The sequence below is a fragment of the Bison bison genome, unplaced genomic scaffold (genome assembly GCF_000754665.1).
Source record: "Bison bison bison isolate TAMUID 2011002044 unplaced genomic scaffold, Bison_UMD1.0 scf7180017864356, whole genome shotgun sequence".
NCBI lineage: Eukaryota > Metazoa > Chordata > Mammalia > Artiodactyla > Bovidae > Bison > Bison bison.
Window position 1 is genome coordinate 3,196,979 of NW_011494928.1, and position 25,412 is coordinate 3,222,390.

A 25,412-nucleotide genomic window follows, 5' to 3' on the forward strand; every position below is an offset into this window, starting at 1 on the left:
CACTACATTAAACAATATCACTCATAACTAGTTTTAAAAGATGATGCCTCACTAAGATTGAAGGTAATAAGTAATTAATAACGTGGAGTCTCTCTAATCCATACTTGCTTTATTCTGAGGCTGCTCTCTAATTCAACCTTTTCTTGTAGGAATACCCCACATGAACTTTGAGACTTTAAGTCAACGTGGCATCAAAAGCCCTTTACAGCTTCTCATGGCTGGTAGCTGGGTTCCCTAGGCTCCTGTGACAGTCACTGGCTTTCATATCTGAGGCAGGAATTAGGTGGGCTCCTGCTTACATTTCTTGGGACCAAAAAAAAAAAAAATGGGCTTCAGGCTGGACACTCTACAGCTAGCCTCCTGTTTGCATTTCCTGAGACAGGAGATAGGGGGGACTCCAGATTATGTATTTACAACCAGCCTCCTCTTTGCACTTTGAAATAGAAATAACAACAGAAACAGGGAAAACAGCCAGGCTATGTCTTCTGTGGACACCTTAAGGTAACAGTCATGGCAGAAGCAGAGAGGGGCTAAACCCTGTTTGCGTAAAGGATCAAGAGGTCATATATTTCCCATCCTTGGGGCAAGGGAGACACTGAACATGTACACAAAAGCTCCTCGGGGTCAAAGGAGAGGGCACCCCCCCTTAGTATGTAATGCCAAGGCTGCCTGGCATCCACTGGAAAATGGATTCCAGCCCAGGATTGGCGGGCTACAGTCCATGGTGTTGCGCATGCCTATGGGGAAGGGTCCTGGGGTAAGTCAGGTGTGGAAAAAGAAACCAGATAATTGGCCCAAAGTAAACAAAGACCCAGAAGAACTGCCCTATATGAACGCCTTACCTGCCTCTTGCAGTGCTCCCTATCGCTAAGGGGGACACCCCACCCCTTCCCTCCAGGTGTGCATCTCTGCCTCACATCTATCTCAGCTACACAAAGTTTCTCCACTGGGCCCTCGCACTTGTGATTGTGTTATGTGTCTAATAATAAACTTTGTATCTCTTTTCACAGTTTTTGCCTCCATGAGAAATGCACTTCAATGGGGGCAAGAGCTTCTAGCCTCTAACCCTTGCTGATCTAGTGGCTAGTTTCATCCAGGCTGCTGCTGCTGCTGCTAAGTCGCTTCAGTTGTGTCCGACTCTGTGTGACCCCACAGACGGCAGCCTACCAGGCTCCCCTGTCCCTGGGATTCTCCAGGCAAGAACACTGGAGTGGGTTACCCTTTTCTTCTCCAATGCATGAAAGTGAAAAGTGAAAGTGAAGTCACTCAGTCGTGTCTGACTCTTAGTGACCCCATGGACTGCAGCCTACCAGGCTTCTCCGTCCATGGGATCCTCCAGGCAAGAGTACTGGAGTAGGGTGCTTCATCCAGCCTACCCAGGTTCAATTTCTGGGCAGGGAACTAAGATCTCGCTTCACATCACTGCTCACTGCTGCCTCACCAAGATCAATACCCAGCCAATAAAGAGTACATTACACATTCCCTAAACTGCTCAGCCTATTGCCTGAAGCACAGGAAGGGGAGGGAAGAAGGGACTCATACATAGCAATTCAAGATAGGAATCTCTGAGATAACCCCATGATTATCCTAGTCCAAACTTATTATTTTGGAAGATTATCATTATAAAAGACAACCGCCTTCTCTCCAGTATCCCTCAACCATGGCTAGTATTTTAACTGTCCCAGTGGCAGAGAACTCACTTCTCAATGCAGATATAAGAGACGGGGGCGTGGGGCGGGGCGGGGAGCGGCGGGGCAGGTGGTTTGGGTTTGATCACTAGGTTGGGAAGATCCCCTAGAGAAGGGTATGACAAGACACTCCAGTATTCTTTCCACAGACAGAGAAGCCTGGTGGGCTACAGTCCATGGGGTTGCTAAGAGTCAGACATGACTGAAGCAACTGAGCATGCACGCACAATTGCAGACCATAAAGAAATAGACTGTAAGCCAGAAAAGGCATGTCTCCACAAGAAGGTGTTACTCAACATCGCTTCTCTAAAGGGGAGTACCTTGACTTGCTTTCCTGTTTTGTACAGATTTTTGTTTCCAAGGATACAAGGCTCCCCTCTTCTAAATAAAAAGCAGGTGTCTAACCAGGTTTTCCTGAATAGAAACTATGATCTTGTCGACTAAAAAAACAGTCACAACCTGAAAGTGGAGAGTTGTTTTATTTGATAGTCTGTTTTTAATTAAGGCTTATAATGAGTTCCTTTCTAACTGGGGAGCCATAGCAATTAGGGAACAAGGCAAAGGTGGGAAGTGGATGCAGAAAAAGGGAAGGATTCATTAGAGCTACTGCAGGGACAGTACCATCCCCTTGCGGTTTAGCTGTGAAAACCAAAAGCATGCCCTCCACCTCCGTGTCCACTGCTACTTCGCCAGGTTCCTAGCTCCCTGAGGAGAGGAGCGTCTCAACCTGACACGCAGGCACTCCCACCTCGGTATCTTCCCCCTTAAGACTTTCTTTAGATACGTTCATGAATAAGGGTAGGGGAGGATTCTGAGATCATTTCCCCACCTATATCTTATAGTACTTGTCAAATTTACTTATAAATTTGCTTTTAGGATTTAGTCTAAACATTACTTCAAGTGGAGAAATGTATCATTCTGTTTTCTAGACACTGTACTATCTTTGAAAGAGAAACTAAACTACCATAATTCTTAGCCTTGATCCTCTTATATTAAGCTATTTGTCTATACTCCATACTAAACTATTACAAAAAAGAAAAAAAGGAGCACTTTTGAAGGAAAAAAATTTATATTATCAACTATAAAATAGGTTAATGAAATAAATGCCAAACAACCACATGTCTTGTTTGTAGGCATGTCTCCAGCTTGAAACAAATGTATAACACTGAGACGGTTCCATCTCGGAATGCCTTCCTAAATATATCATAGCTAAAGTAGAACTGTAATTTAAAAACCAAAGATAAACACACTGCATATGTGAGACTTGTGCAACCTGGAAACTACTCTAGGTACTTTCTCCCTATCATAAATGGTTCCCTACAAACACTTGTTCTAACAACATCCTGGACTCCAATGAGGACCCAGGATTCAAATGACTACTGAATAGCAATCAAACTCTCATCAGGAAGCCAGTCAAAATATTTAAATTTAAGGTTTCACAGACTTCCATCCAAACAGCTAAAGGAGCAGCATGATATTAGGTCAATATTTATTCTTTGCATTTATCAAAACTAAGGAGTTACTTTCCATTTCATAAATAAGGGAGCAAGTCTACATCATAATCACCACCAGTATCTTTATTAAATCTCCAAAGATCAATCTCTGGAAGAAGATAAAGACTCTATATATTGCTTCATTTAGCAGAATATGGTTCTAATATTAAAGAGAATATTAAGATGCCCCACACTATTTACAGTTGACCCTTGATCAATGCAGGGGTTGGGGTCTGACCCTGCATATAACTTCTGATTCCCCCCAAACTTAGCTACTAATAGCCTACTACTGACTAGAAGCCTTACTGACAGTCAATTAACTAATATCTTGTATGCTACAGGTACAGCTACATATATTTTATAGATTCATGACATACCTTTTTTATATTTCTAGGCTATGTAGTTTCTGAGTTTTTTCAAATTGTCATGAATCTCAAAAATTTTTCTAACATGTTAATTGAAAAAAATCCATATAAGTGGACCCATGCAGTTCAAACCCCTGTTGTTCGAGGGTCACCTGCGTGACGTGTCCTGTGCTCAGAAAGGACTGAGGCACACACGGTATGAAAGCTGATCGTGAAAACCTTGAGGGCCACAGTGACAGGTTAGATGATTTTATCAGAAACCCAGAATGTTAGATTTTTGGCAGCAAGGATAAGTATTAAATTTTTTATTAAAGTGAGTCCATATTAAAAGAGTTCATGTTTCGCTTGTTATCCAAATTTGGAACAACCTGTAATTTTTAATCTTTTAAAAATATGCCACAAAAATCTGTAAAATCAGATCATCTCCTCTGAAGAGTATGAAAAAATTTAGATTACACAAATAAAGAGACCACAGTAAGGATTTTAAATCTTTAAATCATAAAACTAAAAATACACCTTTATCATAAAACACTAGTAAATTATATTTATAAAATATACAAATTAGGTTTACAAACTCTTGTCTACCTACCACACATCCTGGGGAAGATTTAAAGTTATGCTGCCTTTGATATCATCGTGGAAACACATATATCCTAAAGTAGCTAATGATACATACAGCGCTGTGACAATCCCCATGCCAATATTCAATGCTTGGGGGAAGCGTTTTGATTCTTTCATTTGATTTTCCAGTGGAAGGACCTAAGAAGAGAATGCAAGTAAATGAAAACAATATAGCATCTGCCTGACAGGTGCCCAAATTAATCTTTCTATAGTATATACAACACGTAATTGTTGATGTATTTTTCTAAATATTACATATTTTTTCAGACTACAGATTTTTTAAATTCCTAAAATAAAAAGATCTGAAATCAGCTCTTAATACACAAAACTGTCAGCTTTTTTTAACAAATAAACTTTCTACTTCAGAATAATTTCAGATTCACAGAAAAGATACAGAGATAAACAGAAGACTCCCTTATACTCCTGACCAATTTCTCCTTTAATTAACATTTTACACAACTGAAGTACGTGTGTTATAACTAAGAACCAATATTGGGACATTACAATTAAACTCCAAAATTTATTTGGATTTCACCAGTTTTCCCATAAATGTCCTTTTTCTGCTCCAGGGTCCTGGCCAGGACAGCCCCTTGCCTTCTGCCATCATGTGTCCTCAGTCTCCTCTGGTCTGGGGCAGTTGGTTGATCCTTCCTTACTGTTGATTACCTTGACAGTTTTGAGGAGCATGGTATGTATTTGGCACACTGCCCCTCTATTAATTGTCTGATGTCTTCCTCATGGCTAGATTGGGATTATAGGTTTCATAAAAGTACACCATGGAAGTGCGATGCCCTTCTTATCACACATGCTGTCAACATGCTTTATCGCTGGTGAAGTTCATTTTGATCCCCTGGTTAAGGCAGTGTTTGCCAGTAAAGTTCTGCTTATAAAGTTCTTTCCTTCCTTTTCCTCATACTCTATTCATTAGAAGTAAATCACTACAGGCAGCCCACACTCCAGGGACTGGGGGGATTAACTTACAACTCCTTGAGCATAGTATCTACATAAGCTACTTGGAAATCTGCCCTATGTACTTATTTATTTAATCACATATTTGCATTCATAGGGATTCATATATATTTGTTTTATAGTTTACTACCGCTGAAGGCAATGGCACCCCACTCCAGTACTCTTGCCTGGAAAATCCCATGGATGGAGGAGCCTGGTGGGCTACAGTCCATGGAGTCGCTAAGAGTCAGACATGACTGAGCGACTTCACTTTCACTTTTCACTTTCATGCATTGGAGAAGGAAATGGCAACCCACTCCAGTGTTCTTGCCTGGAGGACCCCAGGGACGGGGGAGCCTGGTGGGCTGCTGTCTATGGGGTTGCACAGAGTCGGACCCGACTGAAGCAACTTAGCAGCATTTTGCTACTACTATCATTCCAGCTTTGCTCATCATGAATTCTATCAGGTGAGGTCCTTTGTCCTTTTGATGTGCATCTATTCTTTTGTTTTGTGAGCACTTCCATACTTTCTGGCAGGGCTTCCCAGCTGGCACTAGTGGGTAAAGAACCTGCCTGCCAATGCAGGACATGTAAGAGATGAGGGTTCAATCCCTGGGTCAGAAAGGTCCCCTGGAGAAGGAAATGGCAACCCACTCCAATATTCTTGCCTGGAAAACTCCATGGACAGGAATCTGGCAGGCTACAGTCCATGGGGTTTCAGAGTCAGACACAACTGTGCAGCTAACACACACACACACACACACTCTGGCACCACAGTATGCTCCAGATACACCTTGAATTTCCTTGCTTCCGTCCTGTAAGCAGCCATTTCTCCAAAGAACTTTGTTTCCTTTGCTGGAAAATCAGATTTAGAACTCAAGATCTGGGCACTAAGCGGGCTCAGTGCTCCTGGGTACCACTGCTTTCTGCTCTCTCAGCAGACAGAGTTAGTAGGTACATGCACACATACTGACCCAAGTACACACATCTACAACTGATTCTCTATCCAACTGTATCTGTCGTCTGTCAATTTAATGAGATGAATGTGTGAAGTGTGAAAGTCACTCAGTCGTGTCTGACTCTTTGCGACCCCATGGACTCCTCTGTCCATTGAATACTCTACGCCAGAATACTGGAGTGGATAGCCTTTCCCTTCTCCAGGGGATCTTCCCAACCCAGGAATCGAACACAGATCTCCCACATTGCAGGTGGATTCCTTACCATCTGAGCCACCAGGGAAGACCCAATGAGATGAATAAATATTTACATTATGGGGGGAAAAAGAAAACCTTAAAAAAAAAGGAGGCTAATTTAAAAGTTTAATTTGTAGGCAAATCTTTGGAGGTTTTGGGCATACAAATCTGACCACACAGTAAAAGACACTAAGTTATAATAAGTATTTACTGAGTGCTTACAATGTGCCAGGTATTTTTCTAAAAGCTTTGCATGTAGGATCTCATATAGTCCTCACAATAACCTCGTGAGATAATAACTGATGTTATCTCCGCTCTTCAGGTGAGTTAGGTCAGTCCATATGAAAACTGTGAGTGATTAACAGAAAACAGAAGAGTGCACGAGTCCTATGCTCAGAGGAAACCCAGACTGAAAGGAGAAGCTCAAGTCAGGGGTGGCGCCAGTGCAGCCAGGAAAGCAGGAAGGGAAGGAAACGGACACTACGGAGGCTCCACCTGCACGAAGCAGCGCCGCCTGTTTCACACGTAACCTCATTTATGGAGCTGATTTGGGGAAATACGAAAAGAAAACTCAATACGTCTTAGCTACTGGCTGGAATGGGGAAACCAAGGACACAGTGAAAAGAAATACTCCAGTGTTTCAAGTTTGAGCAACCAAAAGTAAACTAAAAGAAATAGAGAAATGAGAAAGTGAAACTGATTTTATATTAAAAAGAAAAAGTATGTGTCAGACTTCAGAGTTGTTGAATCTGAGATGTCAGAGGAACAACACTTAACTGGAAATGTCCAATAGCTTAACTACAGCTTACTAGTTAAAGCAGAAATGAAAATCTACAACACGGATAAATGGACCTTCCAAGAATTAGTAAGAATTCTATAAAAGAGAATTCAGAGAGAGCAGAAACCCAACTAAAATCGCATAAAATTGTCTCAGTTCTATTTTGTCTGTGGTTCATACAAACAGATGTTTATCAGTGGTTCTGCTCCCACACCAAACATCAGTCTATGAAACATAAGCTACAGCCTTTCACTGTTCAGTTGCTAAGTCGTGTCTGACTCTGCGACCCCACGGAATGTAGCATGCCAGGCTTCTCTGTCCTTCACTATCTCCCTGAGTTTGCTCAAACTTACATCCATTGAGTCAGTGATGCCATCCAACCATCTCGTCCTCTGTTGCTCCCCTCTCCTCCTGCCCTCAACCTTTCCCAGCATCAGGGTCTGGGCCACTGGAGAAGGACCCAGTGGCCCAGGGAGAAGGGGATGGCAAACCACTCCAGTGTCCTTGCCCTGAGAACCCCATGAACAGTGTGAAAAGACAAAAAGACATGGTCTTTTGACCAAGATCAAATGTAGTATGCGGGCTTCCCAGGTGGCAGTGTCAAAAAACCCACCTGCCAAACACAAGAGATGCAGGTTTGATCTCTGGGTCGAGAAGATTGCCTTAAGTAGGAAATGGCAACCCAGTCCAGTATTCTTGCCCAAAAACTTCCATGGACAGAGGAGCCCAGCAGCTTACAGTCCATGGGGTCACAAAGAGTTGGACATGACCGACTGACTGAGCACACAAATAGCAATATCCTATTTTGCCCAAATCTATACATTCCAGGCTTTCAATGAATGGGAAACATCTTTTTTAATTTTTTGGCCACACCGCATGGCATTTGGCATCTTATCTCCCCAACCAGGGACCGAATCTGCACCCCCCGAACTGGAAGTTCGGCGTCTTAACCACTAGGCCCCAAGGGTGTCCCTGAACTGGAAGCATCTTGAATGGAAATATTTAGGATCTCAGAATCCTCACGATGTTTGTATCTCTTGGTATTAGCTTCATGATAACATCATTTCACAAAACAAATATGATATGCATAAATCTAAAAAGAATGTATGTTTGACTCTTCTTATGTAATAGTAAACTTTATAACAATTTCAATCAATTTCTAGTAATCTAATCTATAAGATATGATGTTTTGGATCTGTCTAAATATAACCCAGACTTGACAGAGTAAAGTGAATATAGATCAGATAAAATTAACCATGAGTTAATGGTTTTTGAAGCTTGGTGATGTTTACAGAGGAGTTCATCACACTATATAGGTTTGAAAATTTTCACAACAAAATATTAAAAATAGTCTATTCTAACGCTCTCATTTTACTTATTAAGAAAATTATCCAAGATAAAACATGGATGAACTCCTGGTTAGTAGAGGAACTAAACTGTAATTCAAGATTATCATACCAAAATGCAAATCATTTTCTAGGAATAAAAAAATAGAAATAACAACAACAACAAAAAACCCCAGAAACAGGAAAGAAAACCATGTATTTTTAAGTGTAAGTAAGTCTCTGTGTTGACTTAAGATTTTAAAAAATAACAATAAAGACTAAATCCTTACCACTCCTATGCCTTCAAAAGCAAATACAGCAGTACCAAAAAAGAGGGGGTATTTTTTCCAACCAGCCACTATTGGAAGGTTGTGGAGATCTGGCATATTCTGGAGAAAGAAAGAAAAAATAACGTAAGTTACTTACTTGTTTGAAACAATTTAAAGCAGAAGAGTGAAATCATATACTTACGAGCTTCACGCTAGCAAATGTGGATTACAAATATGAATAATTCTTTCAATAAAAAGTTTAAGCATCCTATGTTAAAGGTAGCCAAGCTGTTTAGGATTTTACTGCCAGAAGCAATTGTCTCCCTCGAGCCCACACGTTCCAGTTGAGCTAAACGCTCCTGATTACCTGCTTCCACCTGTAAGGCCCAGGCTGTTCTCACTGGGCATGGCTCCTGCCACAGCAGGAAACACGCAAGCATAGTCAACATCTGAGCTGAGGCCATACAATCAATTATCAACCACTGCCGACAGTGTCCAGTGAAACTCGTTCCCACTCTACTTTCACTGCTCTTTTGGTTTCTAAGGCTGCCCAACTCTGGCCTTCTACCTCATAACCCTGCGTGGCTCCCGAGCTCTAGTCTCAGTGTTTTACTCTTTGACCTGACGATTGCCATCACCCTTATTATTTGTGCAGAAGCCTTGACTCTGGCTTCGATGTGGGTGCTGACTCATACAGCCTAGTTCCAACCCTCACTATCTGGAAACTTACAATCTGCACATCTTGTTCAACATGCCTGGGTCCAAAGTGGCTACTTCCCCCAGCTACCCCAAGTCTCCTCACCACCCTGTGTTCTCTGCCTTACCAGACAGGAAACGGAATTCGAGGCTGATGAAAAGCATGAACAAAGACACTGAAGTGTGACAGCACAGGGATAACTGGGGAAATAAGAGAGGCCTAGAAAACCTTTATTTTCTTGGGCTCCAAAATCACTGCAGATGGTGACTGCAACCATGAAATTAAAAGACTTGCTCCTTGGAAGGAAAGTTATGACCAACCTAGACAGCATATTACAAAGCAGAGACATTACTTTGCTGACAAAGGTCCCCCACCTAGTCAAAGCTATGGTTTTTCCGGTAGTCATGTGCAGATGTGAGAGTTGGACCATAAAGAAATCTGAGCACAGAAGAACTGATGCTTTTCCAACAATGTGGTGTTAGAGAAGACTCTTGAGAGTCCCTTGGACTGCAAGGAGATCCAACCAGTCAATCCTAAAGGAAATCAGTCGAATATTCATTGGAAGGATTGATGTTGAAGCTGAAACTCCAATACTTTGGCCACCTCATGCGAAGAACTGACTCACTGGAAAAGACCCTGAAGCAGGGAAAGATTGAGGGCAGGAGGAGAAGGGGATGACAGAGGATGAGACGGTTGGATGGCATCACCAACTAGATGGACATGAGTTTGAGCAAGCTCCGGGAAGTGGTGATGGACAGGGAAGCCTGGCGTGCTGTGGTCCATGGGGTCGCAAAGAGTTGGACACGACTGAGCTACTGAACTGAGCAAACCTGAAGCACAAGTAGAACTGTGTGACATGATGGTGATACATGAGTAAAAACATGTTAGGATCAAAATGGAAAATTAAAATGTTTGGACTGCTGGATAATAGTAAACTGTCCTTCAAGGCTCACAAACTCTACCTCAGGAACATACGTTTCTGCTCCACTAACTCCTAGATGTCCAACTAAGGCATCAGGAATTCTAGAAAATCTTATGAGGTCCTTCTGCTTCTCCTCTTCCACTCACATGTGCTATAACAACGAGTCCACAGGCTTTGGAATTCAGACAGGGCAAAAAAGAAACAGAGACTCATCATAGGAGAATTCATCATGGACTGCTAATGGAGATTTTAGGACAACTACTTTAGCAGCAATGTCTAAAAAGTCTAATTGCATCAGAAAAGAATAAAACAAGGATTCTCTACCTTTTTTGAGTCACTGGCCCCAGTGAGAGATGAAAGCTGTACAGGTGCCCGGTGGAAACGCACATTTACATACAGAAACACTAAATCTTATAAATAATTTTAAGGGATCTGCAGATCCCCTGGATCCCCTCAACAGACTATTTTAAGGAAACTGAGTTAAGTATCTCTAGACTACTGACGATGAACTCAGTTGTGGTTACTGCAGAAAGAGGTCACAGTCCAGGGTAGTGGCAGTGAGCTGAAGCGGTGGCGGCAAGTAAAGCTTCAGGCGTGAAATAAAACCGTAACATCACAGCTAGACGCCCATCTCCTATGATTGGTTTAAGTCTTAAAGGAATAAACAAAACACTGATGAGTTCTTTATTTCATGTTAGGCAGTGTACTAAGGCAGGGTCCTGCATCTCACAACTCTAGTAGGGCAGGCATTACTACCTTCTGAGGCAATGCCATACAGCTCAGAAGCATACTGACCAAGATTCAAAACCAGATCTGACTACAAAGCCTATGCTTTCATCCTCTATGCCATATACTTCTTCAGCTAAGCAGTATCCCCCAAAAGAAAACCTGATTACCTCCTAGGTGACACATAGGAAGTAGGATCTGTACTTATCATCACTTTTACCTCTAAAGTAAAAAAAAAAAAAAAAAGTTTACTTGTTAAAAAACATACGACACAGTTAAAAACATGTTATACTTACCCTAACAACGTACTGATAAATTATCACAAGACTGACAGCCATGGATATGTTGGCAAGGAATGAAAGCACAAACAGATTCTTGAGCTCACGAATGAAGACCAAAAGAATTAAAAATGGAAGAAAGCAAAGCATATATATCCTTAGGTCAATACTTCTTCTCTCACATGGACTTGATGAATTGGTACTATTCAAAACAAACACTTTACTCTCCAGGAACCCTTCATGAACCTATACAGGATTACCAGGAGAATAAGGAAGAGGGAAGACAAAAACTTCCATTAACTTATAAGCATGAAGGAGAAATATAAAGAAAACTATGATCTATATACACTCTATGATAAATTCCTTTGCAATAAATAAAATACATAGTTTCAAGACAATTTAGCAACCTAGAAATACATATATATATATAAGGATAATTAGAATAGTCTTCTTTGCAAAATACCTTTATAATACTGTGAAAACAAAGCTCACTAGAAACTTATGAGGACAGACTTGCTAATGCATTTCGAAGCTTTGTGACTGTGACACTCGTGATGACTGCAAAGGCTCAGTCTGCTTCTGAGATAATCAAAAGTAGAAGTATGCTTGTCTAGAATGGCCATTGGGTAGTCTATTAACACAGTTTGTTCAAAGCAGAAAACAATCTCCAAGTGCCTTTTAGAAATGTACAGTAATCCAAATGAAACTCAGAAATCAGAGCCCAATTTTAAAGGTATTCTATAAAGCAACTGTTGATGAATTAGTATCACTGTCAATAAATATTTATTAAAAATCAGTTATCTTCTGCATGCTAGACAATAAATTTTTGTCAGAGCAAAAAGCTCCTATAAGATAAACCAACTTTACCTCAAAATTTATTCAGCTATTTCTATAAACCAATATTTAGCTTCCAAAAGAGATTCCATAATTTATAGGCTCCATATATTAAAAATTGTCCCTGATTCAATTAATCAAATAGTCCAACTTACAAAAATAGAAATGAAATTATAGAGGACTTTACAAATAATCTTAAAAACTCACAGAAGAGGCAGATCATACTAAAATAAAAATATCAGTGAAAATCTATTTGCCCCAAACACTGTACCCTCCTTTGAACATAATGACATTATCACATCTCTGGATATATAAATTAAGAACCAAAACTTACAGTAGTAACAGCAAGTATTTTCTGAGTATTTTGTATGTGTCAGGTACTGAACTTTACTCTCCAGGAACCCTTCATGAACCTATACAGGATTACCAGGAGACTAAGGAAGAGGGGACAGAAAACTTCCACCAACTTATACTCATGAAGGAGAAATATAAAGAAAATTATGATTTATATACACTGTGTCAAGTACTGAACTAAATACTTGATATGCAACATCTCATTTAATCCTCAAAACAACTCTCTAGAGGTGGGTGGTAATATTAATTTCCATTTTATAGTTGAGGAAACTGAGGTTTAGGGAAAGTAAAAAACAAAACTCTATATGATATCAAGCCAGTAAGTGGTGGTTCTAGGATTCAAACCCAGGTCTGAGACCCAAGAATCTAGCGTGGACAGGTACACGGTCACCTGATCAAAACGCTGCAAGCCTTAACAAGGGGCCTGCCCAAGGAGCCCCCGGTCCCCTCCGTGACATCTCTCCCCCCTGAAATACGGCACTAGGAGGGCAACAAGTCAGAAGTACAGAACACAATTCTGACATGATTAATAAATCAGGAGGTTAATTTTACCCTTACCCACAATAAGTAATGTTTAGTGTCACTACAAATGTACATTATCATCTTAAATTGCAGGGACTATACCTACTAGTTTTAAGTTATGTTGGCAACTTATAACTCATACTGGACTAGCAGACTCTCAGGTTATGCCATGGACCATTTAAGAAATGCACAGCTCTCATTTATCTTATAATTGGCCATTAAAACTTTCTATTTTATATTCTATAACTTGAAATAGTAGCAAAATTGATTGTTTACAGCACTGGGCTTTTAAGAAGATATTTTATTTGTTGATTCAATTTTCTCTGTCATCAAATTATTTACAACCAAATACTTCTGAAGTACAGGTATTCAAAGAAGTACCTCCCATAATCAAGATGAGGTAATGATAGAGTTAAGCTCTATCAAGGATTCCTGGCAAGAGAAAAGGAGTCATATAACCAATTTTAAAAAGGGTTGTTTGAGTTGTTAGGTGCTTGGGAATTTCACATCAATTCTATCACAAACCTCTCATAATAGTTTAGTATTCTTTGGCAGAAAGACGGTTATAGGAAATTCTCAAGATTGAAAAATAAAGTAAAATAAAAATATCGATACATACCCAGAGCAAGATTCAGGTAAACATTTGAGTCCTTCGGTGCCCTCTAGAGACAGAGATTGGCTATCTAATAGGACTTCCTACGCTCTCACATGTTTACCAAAATGCAAAACACTGAAATAAATATTATAAGATAAAATTACTAAATTCAGTTGCTTCCAGTAGAGCTCAAATTTACTAAATTCTACAATTTATTAACTTTTCAATTCAGTGATTTAATGGTTAAAATTCCAAAGGCAGATGATGTTCTTCAGCAAAGCTAAAATGCAGAATTAAAGCTATAATATGCTATATTTGCATACTGCATATACAATGCATAATGCATTGTATAAAGGCTTTCACCAACCTTTCATCAGCTGAGCCTCACAATAAGGCTGTGAGGAATATGCGAGATTTTGCTATTGTTCCTATTTTACAAATAAGGAAATTGAGGCTTGACCAGGAATAAGGGGTCTTACCCAAAGTGTAAGTTAAAACTGAGAGCATGCACCTGAATTCAGATCTTTTGACTCTGAAGTCCATGGTCTTTGGTATCACAACATTTTTTTTCTCTGAATGTAATAGCCCTTCCCTGTTCTTCATACCCATACACTATTTTGTCTATCTGACCTTTTCTTGAGCATTCTAACGTAAGAGCAGCGAGAAGCTCCTATGACCACGATGGACCAGCCTCACTGGAAGCGCCACAGGACCTCACCCCGCCAACTGTCCACAGCGGCTTAACGGGACCAAGAACGGCCATGCAGCAGCTACAGACCAAGAGACGCACAACTCCATACGGGAACTAAACTCTTAATTCTTTGGTTCAATGTAATACTGAACCTTCAGTTTTAGGCAGATCAAGGTGGTAATAACCTTACAGGTTTTAACTGTAAAAGTAGTAGCAATTAGTACGGTTTAATCAACCTGTGTGTCCTTTATTGGAGACTGCTCTCAAATGTGAGGACACTTCTGCAGAGAGGGGCAATGTCTGATGATGCTGTTTCAGTGATCATCTGTCTGCTCTCTAAGGTGAGGTGCTTAGCATTGCTTTCAACTTTTCTCACATCTGCCTCAATGTGTTTTTCCATATTGCTCTTTGGGCTGCAAAAGAACTTTCATCTTTCTATCAACTGCAAGCTTCTCCTTACCTTCCAGAGAGTCACTTTTTCTACCTGGTCTTATGATATGTGCAAATGAGTAAAGTTCTTCCATTCAACTTTGGAGGCAACTGATAACATTTCATAGAAGAAAGTCACCAATCCTGAGCTTACAGATATTTATTTTATGTACTTACATAGTCTGTGTCATACACATACTCACAACTAAAGTCAGACAATGCCCTGCCCTAGGAAGAACAGTAGTGTGGCAGCTGTATGAGGCATTTAGGTTTCTGCCTAATTTACATGACCTGGGGCACATTGCTCATGCTCTGTGAGACTCTGTATCCTCATTCATAAAATGAGCATATTACAGTGCACTTGCAAAAATTAAACTGTATCACAGTTTATAAATATAGGATCATAAAGCGTTATAAGCATTATCTATAACTTTAAGTCAAGCTTGTTGGTAGCTCTCTTAGGGGATGATAGAAAACATTCACTACTACCATGTTGCACAATCCTAGAAAGGCACCATTTCCACCATATTCTATAAAATAACTGCCAAAATGGGATATCTTATCTTGACATTAAATAGCCTCTTAACTGAGTCAGTAATCCTAAAATTCGAGGAAGGTGATGGCACCCCACTCCAGTACTCTTGCCTGGAAAATCCTATGGACGGAGGAGCCTGGTAGGCTGCAGTCCATGGGGTCGCTAAGAGTCGGACGCGACTGAGCGACTTCACTTTCACTTTTCACTTTCATGCACTGGAGAAGGAAATGGCAACCCACTCCAGTGTTCTTGCCTGGAGAATCCCAGGGACAGGGGAGCCTGGTGGGCTGCCGTCTATGGGGTCGCACAGTCGGACATGACTGAAGCAACTTAGCAGTAGCAATCCTAAAACTATACGACTTGAAGAATTAAATACTTGTAAAATCAAAAGCACATCACCAATGATGAATAATGCTGATAAAAGCATCACCTCTCTTATTTATAAAAGAATGACTCAGTGACCCTTTCCACCATTAAAACTCTAAAAGGATGGCTTTATCAAACTATGGCCCCCAGACCAAAACCTACCATCTATTTTTGCAAATAAAATTTTATAGGAATACAGCCATATATAACGTATTATTGTCTACGGCTGAGTTGAGACAGAGATCATACAACCTGCAAAACTGAAAATACTTACTATCTAGCCCTTTACAAAAAAATGGTTGCCAAATCTTGGTCTAAATATAAAATGAAGTTATCTTATACTTAGAAAAGTGAGTCAAATATATACTTGAAAGCCGCTCAGTCATGTCTGACTCTTTGCGACCCCATGGACTATACAGTCCATGGAATTCCAGGCCAGAATACTGGAGTGGGTAGCCTTTCCCTTCTCCAGGGGATCTTCCCAACCCAGGGATTGAACCTGGGTCTCCTGCATTGCAGACAGATTCTTTACCAGCTGAGCCACGAGGGAAGCTCAAATATATACTAGGTATATAGATTCTTTAGTACACATATTCACATGATTTTGCATTAAAATACCTACAGAAGTACTCTAGATTACTGAGTAATGCCTACAATTGTACCATGCACATGTGGATAATTAATAAAATTTATTGACTAACTAAATAAAAACAGATGGTAAAGTAAGAATAATACAGGCCAACTATCAGTTAAAGCACATAAAGAAATGTACTTTGGCATTGTGCTAAAAGAGCTTTTTTTATTTCAGTGCTTTGCATGTTTGTTTAAACTGACAGTCTCTACCAAGACTGCAAACCATCTATGTTTGATGTCATATCTAAATATGATGCCATAACTGTGGCATCAGAAGAAAATGATTTCAAAAACTGGAGAAAAACACTTACTTGTTTCACATTTTCAGCTAAGAAGACAATATACACACTACAGAATCCCAGCTGTGTTATCACCAGAAAAAAGTCAACCACATTCCTAAAAAGGGATACCCACAAATAAGTATTAGTAAGAGCTGAAGAAATGCCAATATATTTTTTCCCTTTTAACTATTTTAAAATATTTCATAATGTTGTTGTTGTTCAATCGCTAAGTCACATCCAATGCTTTGCAACCCCATGGACTGCAGCACACTAGGCTCCCCTGACCTTCACTATCTTCCTGAGTTTGCTCAAATTCATGTCCACTGAATCAGTGATGCTATCTAACCATCTAATCCTCTGCCTCCCCCTTCTCCTTTTGCCTTCAATCTTTCCCAGTATCAGGGTTTTTTCCCAAAGAATTGGCTCTTCACATCAGGTGGTCAAAGTATTGGAGCTTCAACATCAGTCCTTCCAATGAACATTCAGGACTGATTTCCTTTAGGATTGACTGGTTTGATATCCCTGCAGTCCAAGGGACTCTCAAGACTCTTCTCCAACACCACAGTTTGAAAGCATGAATTCTTTGGTGCTCAGCCTTCTTCATGATCCAACTCTCACATCCAGACACAATTACTAGAAAAACCATAGCTTTGACTACATGGACCTTGTCAGCAAAGTGATATCTCTGCATTTTAATATGCTGTGTAGATTTGTCATAGCTTTTCTTCCAAGGAACAAGTATCTTCAATTACATGGCTGCAGTCACCATCTGCAGTGATTTTGGAGCCCAAGAAAATAAAATCTGTCACTGCTTCCACTTTTTTCTATTTGCTTAAAATATTTATTTTCCACAAAGAGCACATATTTATGATCTGCATATCACTAGACATATTATTGAGCAAAAAATGTTATAATACTTAAAAGTTCCCAATTTTCCCATTATTTACTTCTGAAAATCAACAGATTAATAAGGGTATCTATATATAAAGTGATTTCATGAAAACATCTCATCAATTACATTAAGCCCATCTCTTCTGTTTCTCAAGATCTTTTTCAGGTCAAACTAGTGTATTTCCCAGCAAATAGGATGAGCATATTCCCCACCATCCAAATCACTAATAATATGAAATGGGAAAGGACTGGGGGCATGGTCCTTATCATTCCACCAGAGACTTCTCCAGGTGCTTCGCTCTGTGCACAGTTTTTCAGATACTCTAAACAATTCCAGCCACATAACACAGCGGGTATGGAAGTGGGGAAGGGAAATCACTGGCCAAATTAGCATTATTTGGGTATGATTATAATCAAGTTAAAAGTCTGCCTACATATTATTAGTACACAGTCTACACCTCCGCCTATTGTTCTGGGAACGAGCTTGCACTTACTAATTCATTACAGTCTCTTGTTTGACCATTAATGTCAAGCTATCAAGCAGTCTAGTCTAAAAGTCAACAAGCCCTCCTCCTCCCATGTGGCGCTGGAAGGGCCCTTGCCTATTTTCATTCTTGCCATAACTCTCTTTCTTCATGGTTCTTCAGGGATCTCATGTGTAAATAATCTTGGTACCTTGAAATGTATCCAAATTTCTTCTCTCTGATGAATTACATTTAAGTATTTCTTTAAGATCTCTTCACTCACCTTTAATTTTAGTACCCTTTACCAACATTCATCCCAGTCACTTCTGTCTGAAAGCCATTCTTTTAGACAGGAAAAGCAGACAAAGCTGCCTTTAGACTGGCAGGAGGAGGAGGAAGACGGGTCCTGGAGGCACTCCCCAGGGCATTGGGCTCGGCTTCCTTCCTTCTCCCGCACAGTGTATCAGGCCGGAAACGCTGAGCAGCTCACAGACACATCTAACTTCCTCAAAATCAAACCATAAACCACTCTACTAATACCATCCTTTTCCTTCTTTTAACTCCCACCACACACATTATTTGTAGCTTGGTTAGCATGCTGTAAACTGCCTATGCTTATTTTCCAGTCTTCTGTTCACCTGATTTTGATTAGCCATGTCTGCCAACAATAAAGTTACATTTAAAGTATACAATGATAAAAATAACATTATATTAAAATACATACTTCAGATGTCTTATGAATATGGGCTAAACATTACAATTTTATTTGAAATAGAGATTGCAACATTTTTCTTGCTTTTTTTCCTTTACTTAAAAATTATTGAACATGATTACATCATAGGCTAGCTAGGTGCTTTATAAATATCATTTTATTTCAACTATCATTATAATTCTGTGAAGTATTATTGTAAACTCACTTGATAGTGAAAAAACTCAAATAAAATAAAAATTCTTTAACCCAGATCATAAATTTGTAAAATTATAGAGCTGAAATTTGAACCCAAATCCATTTAACTCTAAAACTTATGTCTCCCCCCAATTTTATTATACTTCTATTAATGTACTTTATCAGATTAACATACCTATATTGATAACTATATATTAATAACATAGCAAGTACTTACCGCCCCCATGCTGTTTGCTTCTGCAGACAACTCCAAGGACTTACTTCCATAGCAAAACTCACGGTGTCACTATATCCTAATGTTGACTTTTTAAACCTGAAATGTAATGACATACATGCATATGAAAAAGAAAAATTTTAAACTGTTCCATAAATCCATTTCTTGAAAAGAACATCAATAAATGGACTATATACTGACAGAGGAGTTTTTGAAATTTGGAGACTTGCATATTTCTAAAGACATCTCATGAAATTTAAAGTTTTTATATATCTTTTTAACCAATATATTAGGTTTTAACCCACTGCTAAAGTTTATATAATTGTTAAATTTATATAATATAATATTTGTGTTTCACTGATTTAAATATTTCAATTATCTAAAAACATCAACTACACTGTTCATGCCTAAATTATTCCATTCTTATAACAGCACTATTTTTTAAAACCCATACAGGGCTTTATAATATATTGTCACATAAATTACCCTATTTAATAATCTAATAGCCACATTCTCTCTTCTATTTTTTCAAGTATACAGTGTTATTTAAAGATCATAAATGACCTGCCTAAAGTTTTAAGAACATTTAGCAACAACAAAAGTGAGTTAAAGTTAGAATATTAGTTTGCCAGAATAGACAATGTTTGTTTAAAAGTTGGTTCACTATCCAATAGAAACATTTTGATACAAAAATAAAACAAATATTATTTTACTATCTACCAACCCACATATCAGCAAAGAGCATAAAAGGTCTTATACTCAAAATGAAATTAGTAACAAAATGACCATTATTTTTTAACTAAAAGTAGCCCTGCTGCCTCCTTTTTCCCCATATATCTTCCCTGATTTTTTTCATTTACACTATATTAAAAAAATTTGATTTCACTACTTTTAAAAGAAGTATATTCATGCTGACCAGATTTCAATCATATAAAATGCTACCTTTCTCCGTAATTATTCACTTAGAATTGTCTATGTAACAAATGTCTAGTTGCAAAGCACAGTAGAAATATAAGACTATTTTATCCTTTAAAAACTATATAGCTTTAAAATAAATTAAATAGACTTAACAAATCCACATTTACCTCTGACATAGAAAGTGACTGCAACGTACCAAAATGTGCATACAGTGAACAGAAATAATTCCTATAAACACAAGGCTGATTGGTCCAAGCTGTGGGAAAAACAGAAGTTTTAAATATTTAAGTTTAATAAAAATTAAATTATCTTACAAACAATGAAATAACAGACTATTGTCACTGACAAATTTTCAGTAACAAATAAATATTTGTTAGACAAAATGATTAAAGAATGATTTACATAATAGAAATTAATGGATTTGATACAGAAAGAATTTAGTAATATTTAAGACAACCACATATGATTACCTCTTATCAATTTGACTATCCAAACCTATGAACGTAGAATATAGATATGCCACACAATAGAATAGAATACAGTGTGATATTTAACATCAGATGGCAAGTCTGTGACAACTGGTATTCTACCATTAAAAGTATACGCAACCATAAAACATTATCTAAGTTACTAAAAAGCACTGTATCATCTGAGATTGTAGGCAATCTACTTCTGTGTATCACTTGTTGAGAACCACACCTGAGAAACTGTGCCTAGAAAATAATTATTTGAAAAAGTGGTACATAAAAATTTCAAGTATTCATTTACAAAAATTAAAGTGATGCGTAGATTATTGACAGACAAAATATTGCCAAAGTTATTTTTATAATCAGAAATTTTTCAGTTTCTCTAAATTAGGATGGACAGAGTCCAAAATGATAGTTAAAACTCTTCTTAAGAAAATTCATCAGTTAAAAAATGTTAAATACAGGGGAGGGAGGAGGGAGGAGGGTTCAGGATGGGGAACACATGTATACCTGTGGTGGATTCATTTTGATATTTGGCAAAACTAATACAATTATGTAAAGATTAAAAATAAAATAAAATTTAAAAAAAAATGTTAAATACAATTTCATTAGTTCATAACTGAATACTCCCCTATCAGGATTCTCTATAATTACAATAATTGGTTCCAACAAACTCTTTGAATATTTGTTTTCAAAAGACATTGTTATTCTTTTTTTATAACTATTATTCTTAAAACCTGAAAACTATGTATTTTATTCAGAATCTAAAAAACTATAAAATTTCACCAATACTAATACTCTATAAATATATCTGTTGCTATGAATGTATCACTTAAATTCCTGAAAATCCAAAAAGCTAATAAGATCTAACTATATCTGGAAATCCAAATCCAAATCCAAAAGGCTAATAAGATCTAACTGTATTTGGAAAAATCAGATACTGATTTAGGATCTGTTAAATATTGTAAACAAGTAATTAGGTAGAAATGAAAAGAGTAATTAATTTTCATTTTTAGTTAGATATTATCACAGTGCATATAATTTTAACAACAGTAGCTAAATGACTATCTAGTTGTCACATGACCAGGTTATATATGACTAGGCTAGATGTTAACTTGCTCTAAATTTTGCTGTAAATTAAGACTGGTGACTGTATTTTAACTAGAGATTACAAAGATGAGTCTTACCACTATGCCTGCATTTTTTATTGCTAGTGGAAGTCCTAAAAGACCAGTTCCAATGTTTCCTTTAAGAAGATGAATAAGAGTTTGTACAAACCTGAAAAGTAGAAGTTGTAAGAATTAAACATTTTAGAACAAAAGCTATTAACATTACATGACCATGGTTTTAGCATCAGAAGGGAACTAAAAATTTATCTAGGCAAGGAATCAAACTAACATTTCCATGCGACCAGAAGCTAAAGGAGCCAGAAGTTATATCTGGCTCAAGTCCTACCATTGCGCTTTAAAAGCAGAATATAGAGGGTTATTATGGAGATTAAATGAGTTAAATGAAAGTATTTTTGTACATATTAAAGTAATAAAGGAAAGGCAATTTTCTCATAAGATTCTTTGCTGCTATGATATTCAGAACAATGCTGAATATTATATACAGCTAAGCTGGTAAGACAGCAATTTACTGCACTATGCAATCATGACATTAAACATAGTTTATCTATGATTATCAACCTCAGAGGAAGTTAATTAAAAGAAAAAATATACAATTTCTAAAACTGTGTATATCATCAAGTAAGATAAATACTAATCAGCTTTTACAATCATGAACTCCCAAGGGATTTCACCTAAGAAAGCATTCCAAGAGGCATTTGAAGAGTCTCTTGGCCAAGAAAACACAAATTAAACTAGGAAGAAGGGCACAAATTTTTAATTTTGAAAAAAAAAATGCTTATCTAAAATTTTTATTAGCTTATACTATTCTTCTTTGGTCAATAAAAATGTTACTTTGCTTAACTATCAAATTATCATTAGAATAATAACTTACTCAAATCTATTAATGATGACAAAATAACAAAAAAGATTTTTTAAATATTTACTGCTTTCCTGAGACCATGACTGCTTCACACCATTCGCTCGACATAAAGAACTGTTTACTGCCTACTTCCCAGAGTCTAACTCCTAAACATTGCAGAAGCCCCTTCTCTGAAAATTCTATTCCTCTCAATCCAATCCCCCTACTTTCAAGATTCATAGCGTTTGATATATATTATCATGTAGTGAGGGGGCTTCCCTGGTAGCTCAGCTGGTAAGGAATCTGCCTGCAATGCAGGAGACCCCGGTTTGATTCCTGGGTCTGGAAGATCCCCTGGAGAAGAAATAGGCTACCCACTCCAGTATTCTTAGACTTCCCTTGTGGCTCAGCTGGTAAAGAATCCACCTGCAATGCGGGAGACTTGGGTTTGATTCTTGGGTTGGGAAGATCCCCTGGAGAAGGGAAAGGCTACCCACTCCAGTATTCTGGCCTGGAGAATTCCATGGACTGTATAGTCCATATGGTTGCAAAGAGCCAGACACAACTAAGCGACTTTCACTTTCATCATGCAGTGATTCCTATACACTGCTCTGTAATTTAGATGTTTTTCTTCTTTCCCAAATAGACTATGACTCTCTTGAGGGTGAGGACTATGTCTTACTCATCTTTGTGACTTCTGCAGTATCCAGTGCCTGGTCTGTAGAAGATGATTACAAAATATACAGTGAATTAAAAGAGAAAAAGACATTTTAAACCCTAATTACTCACGAAATACCCTCTTGATCATCAAGCTGGTGATGCTTCTGAACAGGCAGAAGCTCCTGCTCCTGTTCTTCATCCGATGTCCCATCAAAATTCTGCTCATTTATTAAGGGCCTCATTACATCCATATCTGAAAAAGAAAAAAAAGTGCTTCACCATCATTTTAAAAATTGAGTTAACACTGGTGTAAATGAAGTTTTTAATAGAAGCCCATGCAATTTTACTCATCTTTACTATTTCCACCCTAAGTTAATGCACATTAATACTTTTACCATATTTAGAATGCACATTAATAGTTTTACCGTATTTAGAAAGAAACAACTAGACTTAACTGCTGGATGTTTTGTTTGGACTAAGCAGTGCAGGGGAAAAGCGTAAGTATTCACTGTAACGCGTCTTCTACTTTGTCTCCATGAGGTTTATAGTAAATGATGATAGAATTATGGTATGGAAAAGTGAAGAGATAAAAGTCCAATGAACTTTTATCTCTTGTTAGCGTCAAATCATACTGAGTACATAAATGGCAATCATATTTTTATCTTTTAATTAAAAAGCTTTTTAATATTGTTGTACAATATTACGTAAGTTACAGGTATACATACAGTGGTTCACAATTTCTAGAGGTTATACTCCATTTATAGTTACTATAAAATATTGGCTATATTCCCCATGTTGCATGCGGCTTTTATATCTAATTATTTGTACCTCTTAATCTTCTGACCCTATATTGCCCCTCCCTGCTTCCCTTTCCCCACTGGTATCTACTATTTTGTCCTCTATGAGTCAGCCTTTTTGTTATATTCACTAGTTTGGTATATTTTTTAGATTCCACGTATAAGTGATATCATACAGTATTTGTCTGACTTATTTCACTTAGCATAATGTCCTCCAAGTCCATACACGTTGTTTCAAATGGCAGGATTTCATTCTTTTTTATGGCTGAGTAGTACTCCATTATAAATATATACCATGCTTTACACTTTCCCTTTCTGAAGGAGATTTTCACTGCGCTTCTTCCAAGCCTCCTGCTCCATCTCCTCTTTTCCACAGAGACTGCTCCACTCTCCATGTTTGCAGCAGCAAAAGGATCTCTGCTGGAAACTGTCTGTTTATTTTTCTATCTACAGATTATCTCGGAGAAGGCAATGGCACCCCACTCCAGTACTCTTGCCTGGAAAATCCCATGGACAGAGGAGCCTGGTAGGCTGTAGTCCATGGGGTCGCTAGGAGTTGGACACGACTGACCGACTTCACTTTCACTTTTCACTTTCATGCACTGGAGAAGGAAATGGCAACCCACTCCAGTGTTCTTGCCTGGAGAATCCCAGGGACCGGGGAGCCTGGTAGGCTTCCGTCTCTGGGGTTGCACAGAGTCGGACACGACTGAAGCGACTTAGCAGCAGCAGCAGTAGCACAGATTATCTGAAGTTTGTGGTATCCTTGGTCTCCTATACTAAAAGAATAATTTCATAAATGTGTTTTCTTGTGATCTTGTTGAATTAACAGGTTTCAGGTGAGGATATGTGGAGAGATAAGATTTAGGCAGCTACCATTATTATCCTAGTGCTAACTGGAACTCAGTACAACAGGTTTTCATAACAGTAAAGCTATGCTTTAAGATACTGGAACATTCTTTAGCTTTGTTTTTATGCTCTTTTCAATCTCAATTTCCTAACCCAAAATCAACCTGAAATTTCCAATTATCATCAGAATAAAGAACAATCACATTCATTCAGCAATATGAATTGAAATCTTTAAAATATTTATCCTTTTCACTGAGTAATCCCACGTCTGCAAATGTAGTATATGAAGAAAAGGATTTCTGCACAAAGATGTTAATCAAAACAAAATTTTTGCTTAAAATTTGGGAACAACCTAAATGTGTAACAATCAGGAAATTGATCAATTCACTAGAGTACATCCACTTTGTAAACTATGACACTGACATTAAATTATGGCTTTCAAAGTCTGAACAAAACAGAGATAATATACCAACTCTTGAGGAAGAAAAAGCTAGATAATCACAGCATGAGTGCAATGATGTTTTAAAAGTTAAATATAAATTTAAAAAAGGAAATAATACAAAATGTGAATAAGTTAACAAGGATAGATACAGACAACGAAAGCATGAGTACCTTTTTCTGTCTTTCTCTGGAAAATGTAAAAAATAAGAAGAAAGTAATAAACTTGCCTTACTTTTATAATAGCAAAAGAAGCCACTTATATTTTGACAATGGATAAACTAAAGTAGAAAACT

At 38.0% G+C, this 25,412-nt stretch overlaps 1 protein-coding gene across 2 annotated transcripts in view; it reads right to left on the reverse strand.

The window, feature by feature from the left end:
• SLC36A4 (solute carrier family 36 (proton/amino acid symporter), member 4) overlaps positions 1–23,867 on the reverse strand; it is a 36,523-nt gene extending 12,656 nt beyond the window's left edge. The window contains exons 1-8 of one of the 2 annotated variants that reach the window (XM_010855163.1): positions 23,162–23,867; positions 21,592–21,682; positions 20,105–20,193; positions 19,023–19,118; positions 16,574–16,658; positions 11,322–11,549; positions 8,702–8,800; positions 4,136–4,305 (exon numbers count right to left, since the gene is read on the reverse strand). In XM_010855163.1, the coding sequence (XP_010853465.1) occupies positions 4,136–4,305; positions 8,702–8,800; positions 11,322–11,549; positions 16,574–16,658; positions 19,023–19,118; positions 20,105–20,193; positions 21,592–21,682; positions 23,162–23,283 (980 nt within the window). In that variant the 5' untranslated portion in view covers positions 23,284–23,867. Of the gene's footprint in view, positions 1–4,135; positions 4,306–8,701; positions 8,801–11,321; positions 11,550–16,573; positions 16,659–19,022; positions 19,119–20,104; positions 20,194–21,591; positions 21,683–23,161 lie in introns of those variants that run through there. The other variant, XM_010855164.1, reaches the window with a different exon arrangement.
• Positions 23,868–25,412: the final 1,545 nt, after the last annotated feature.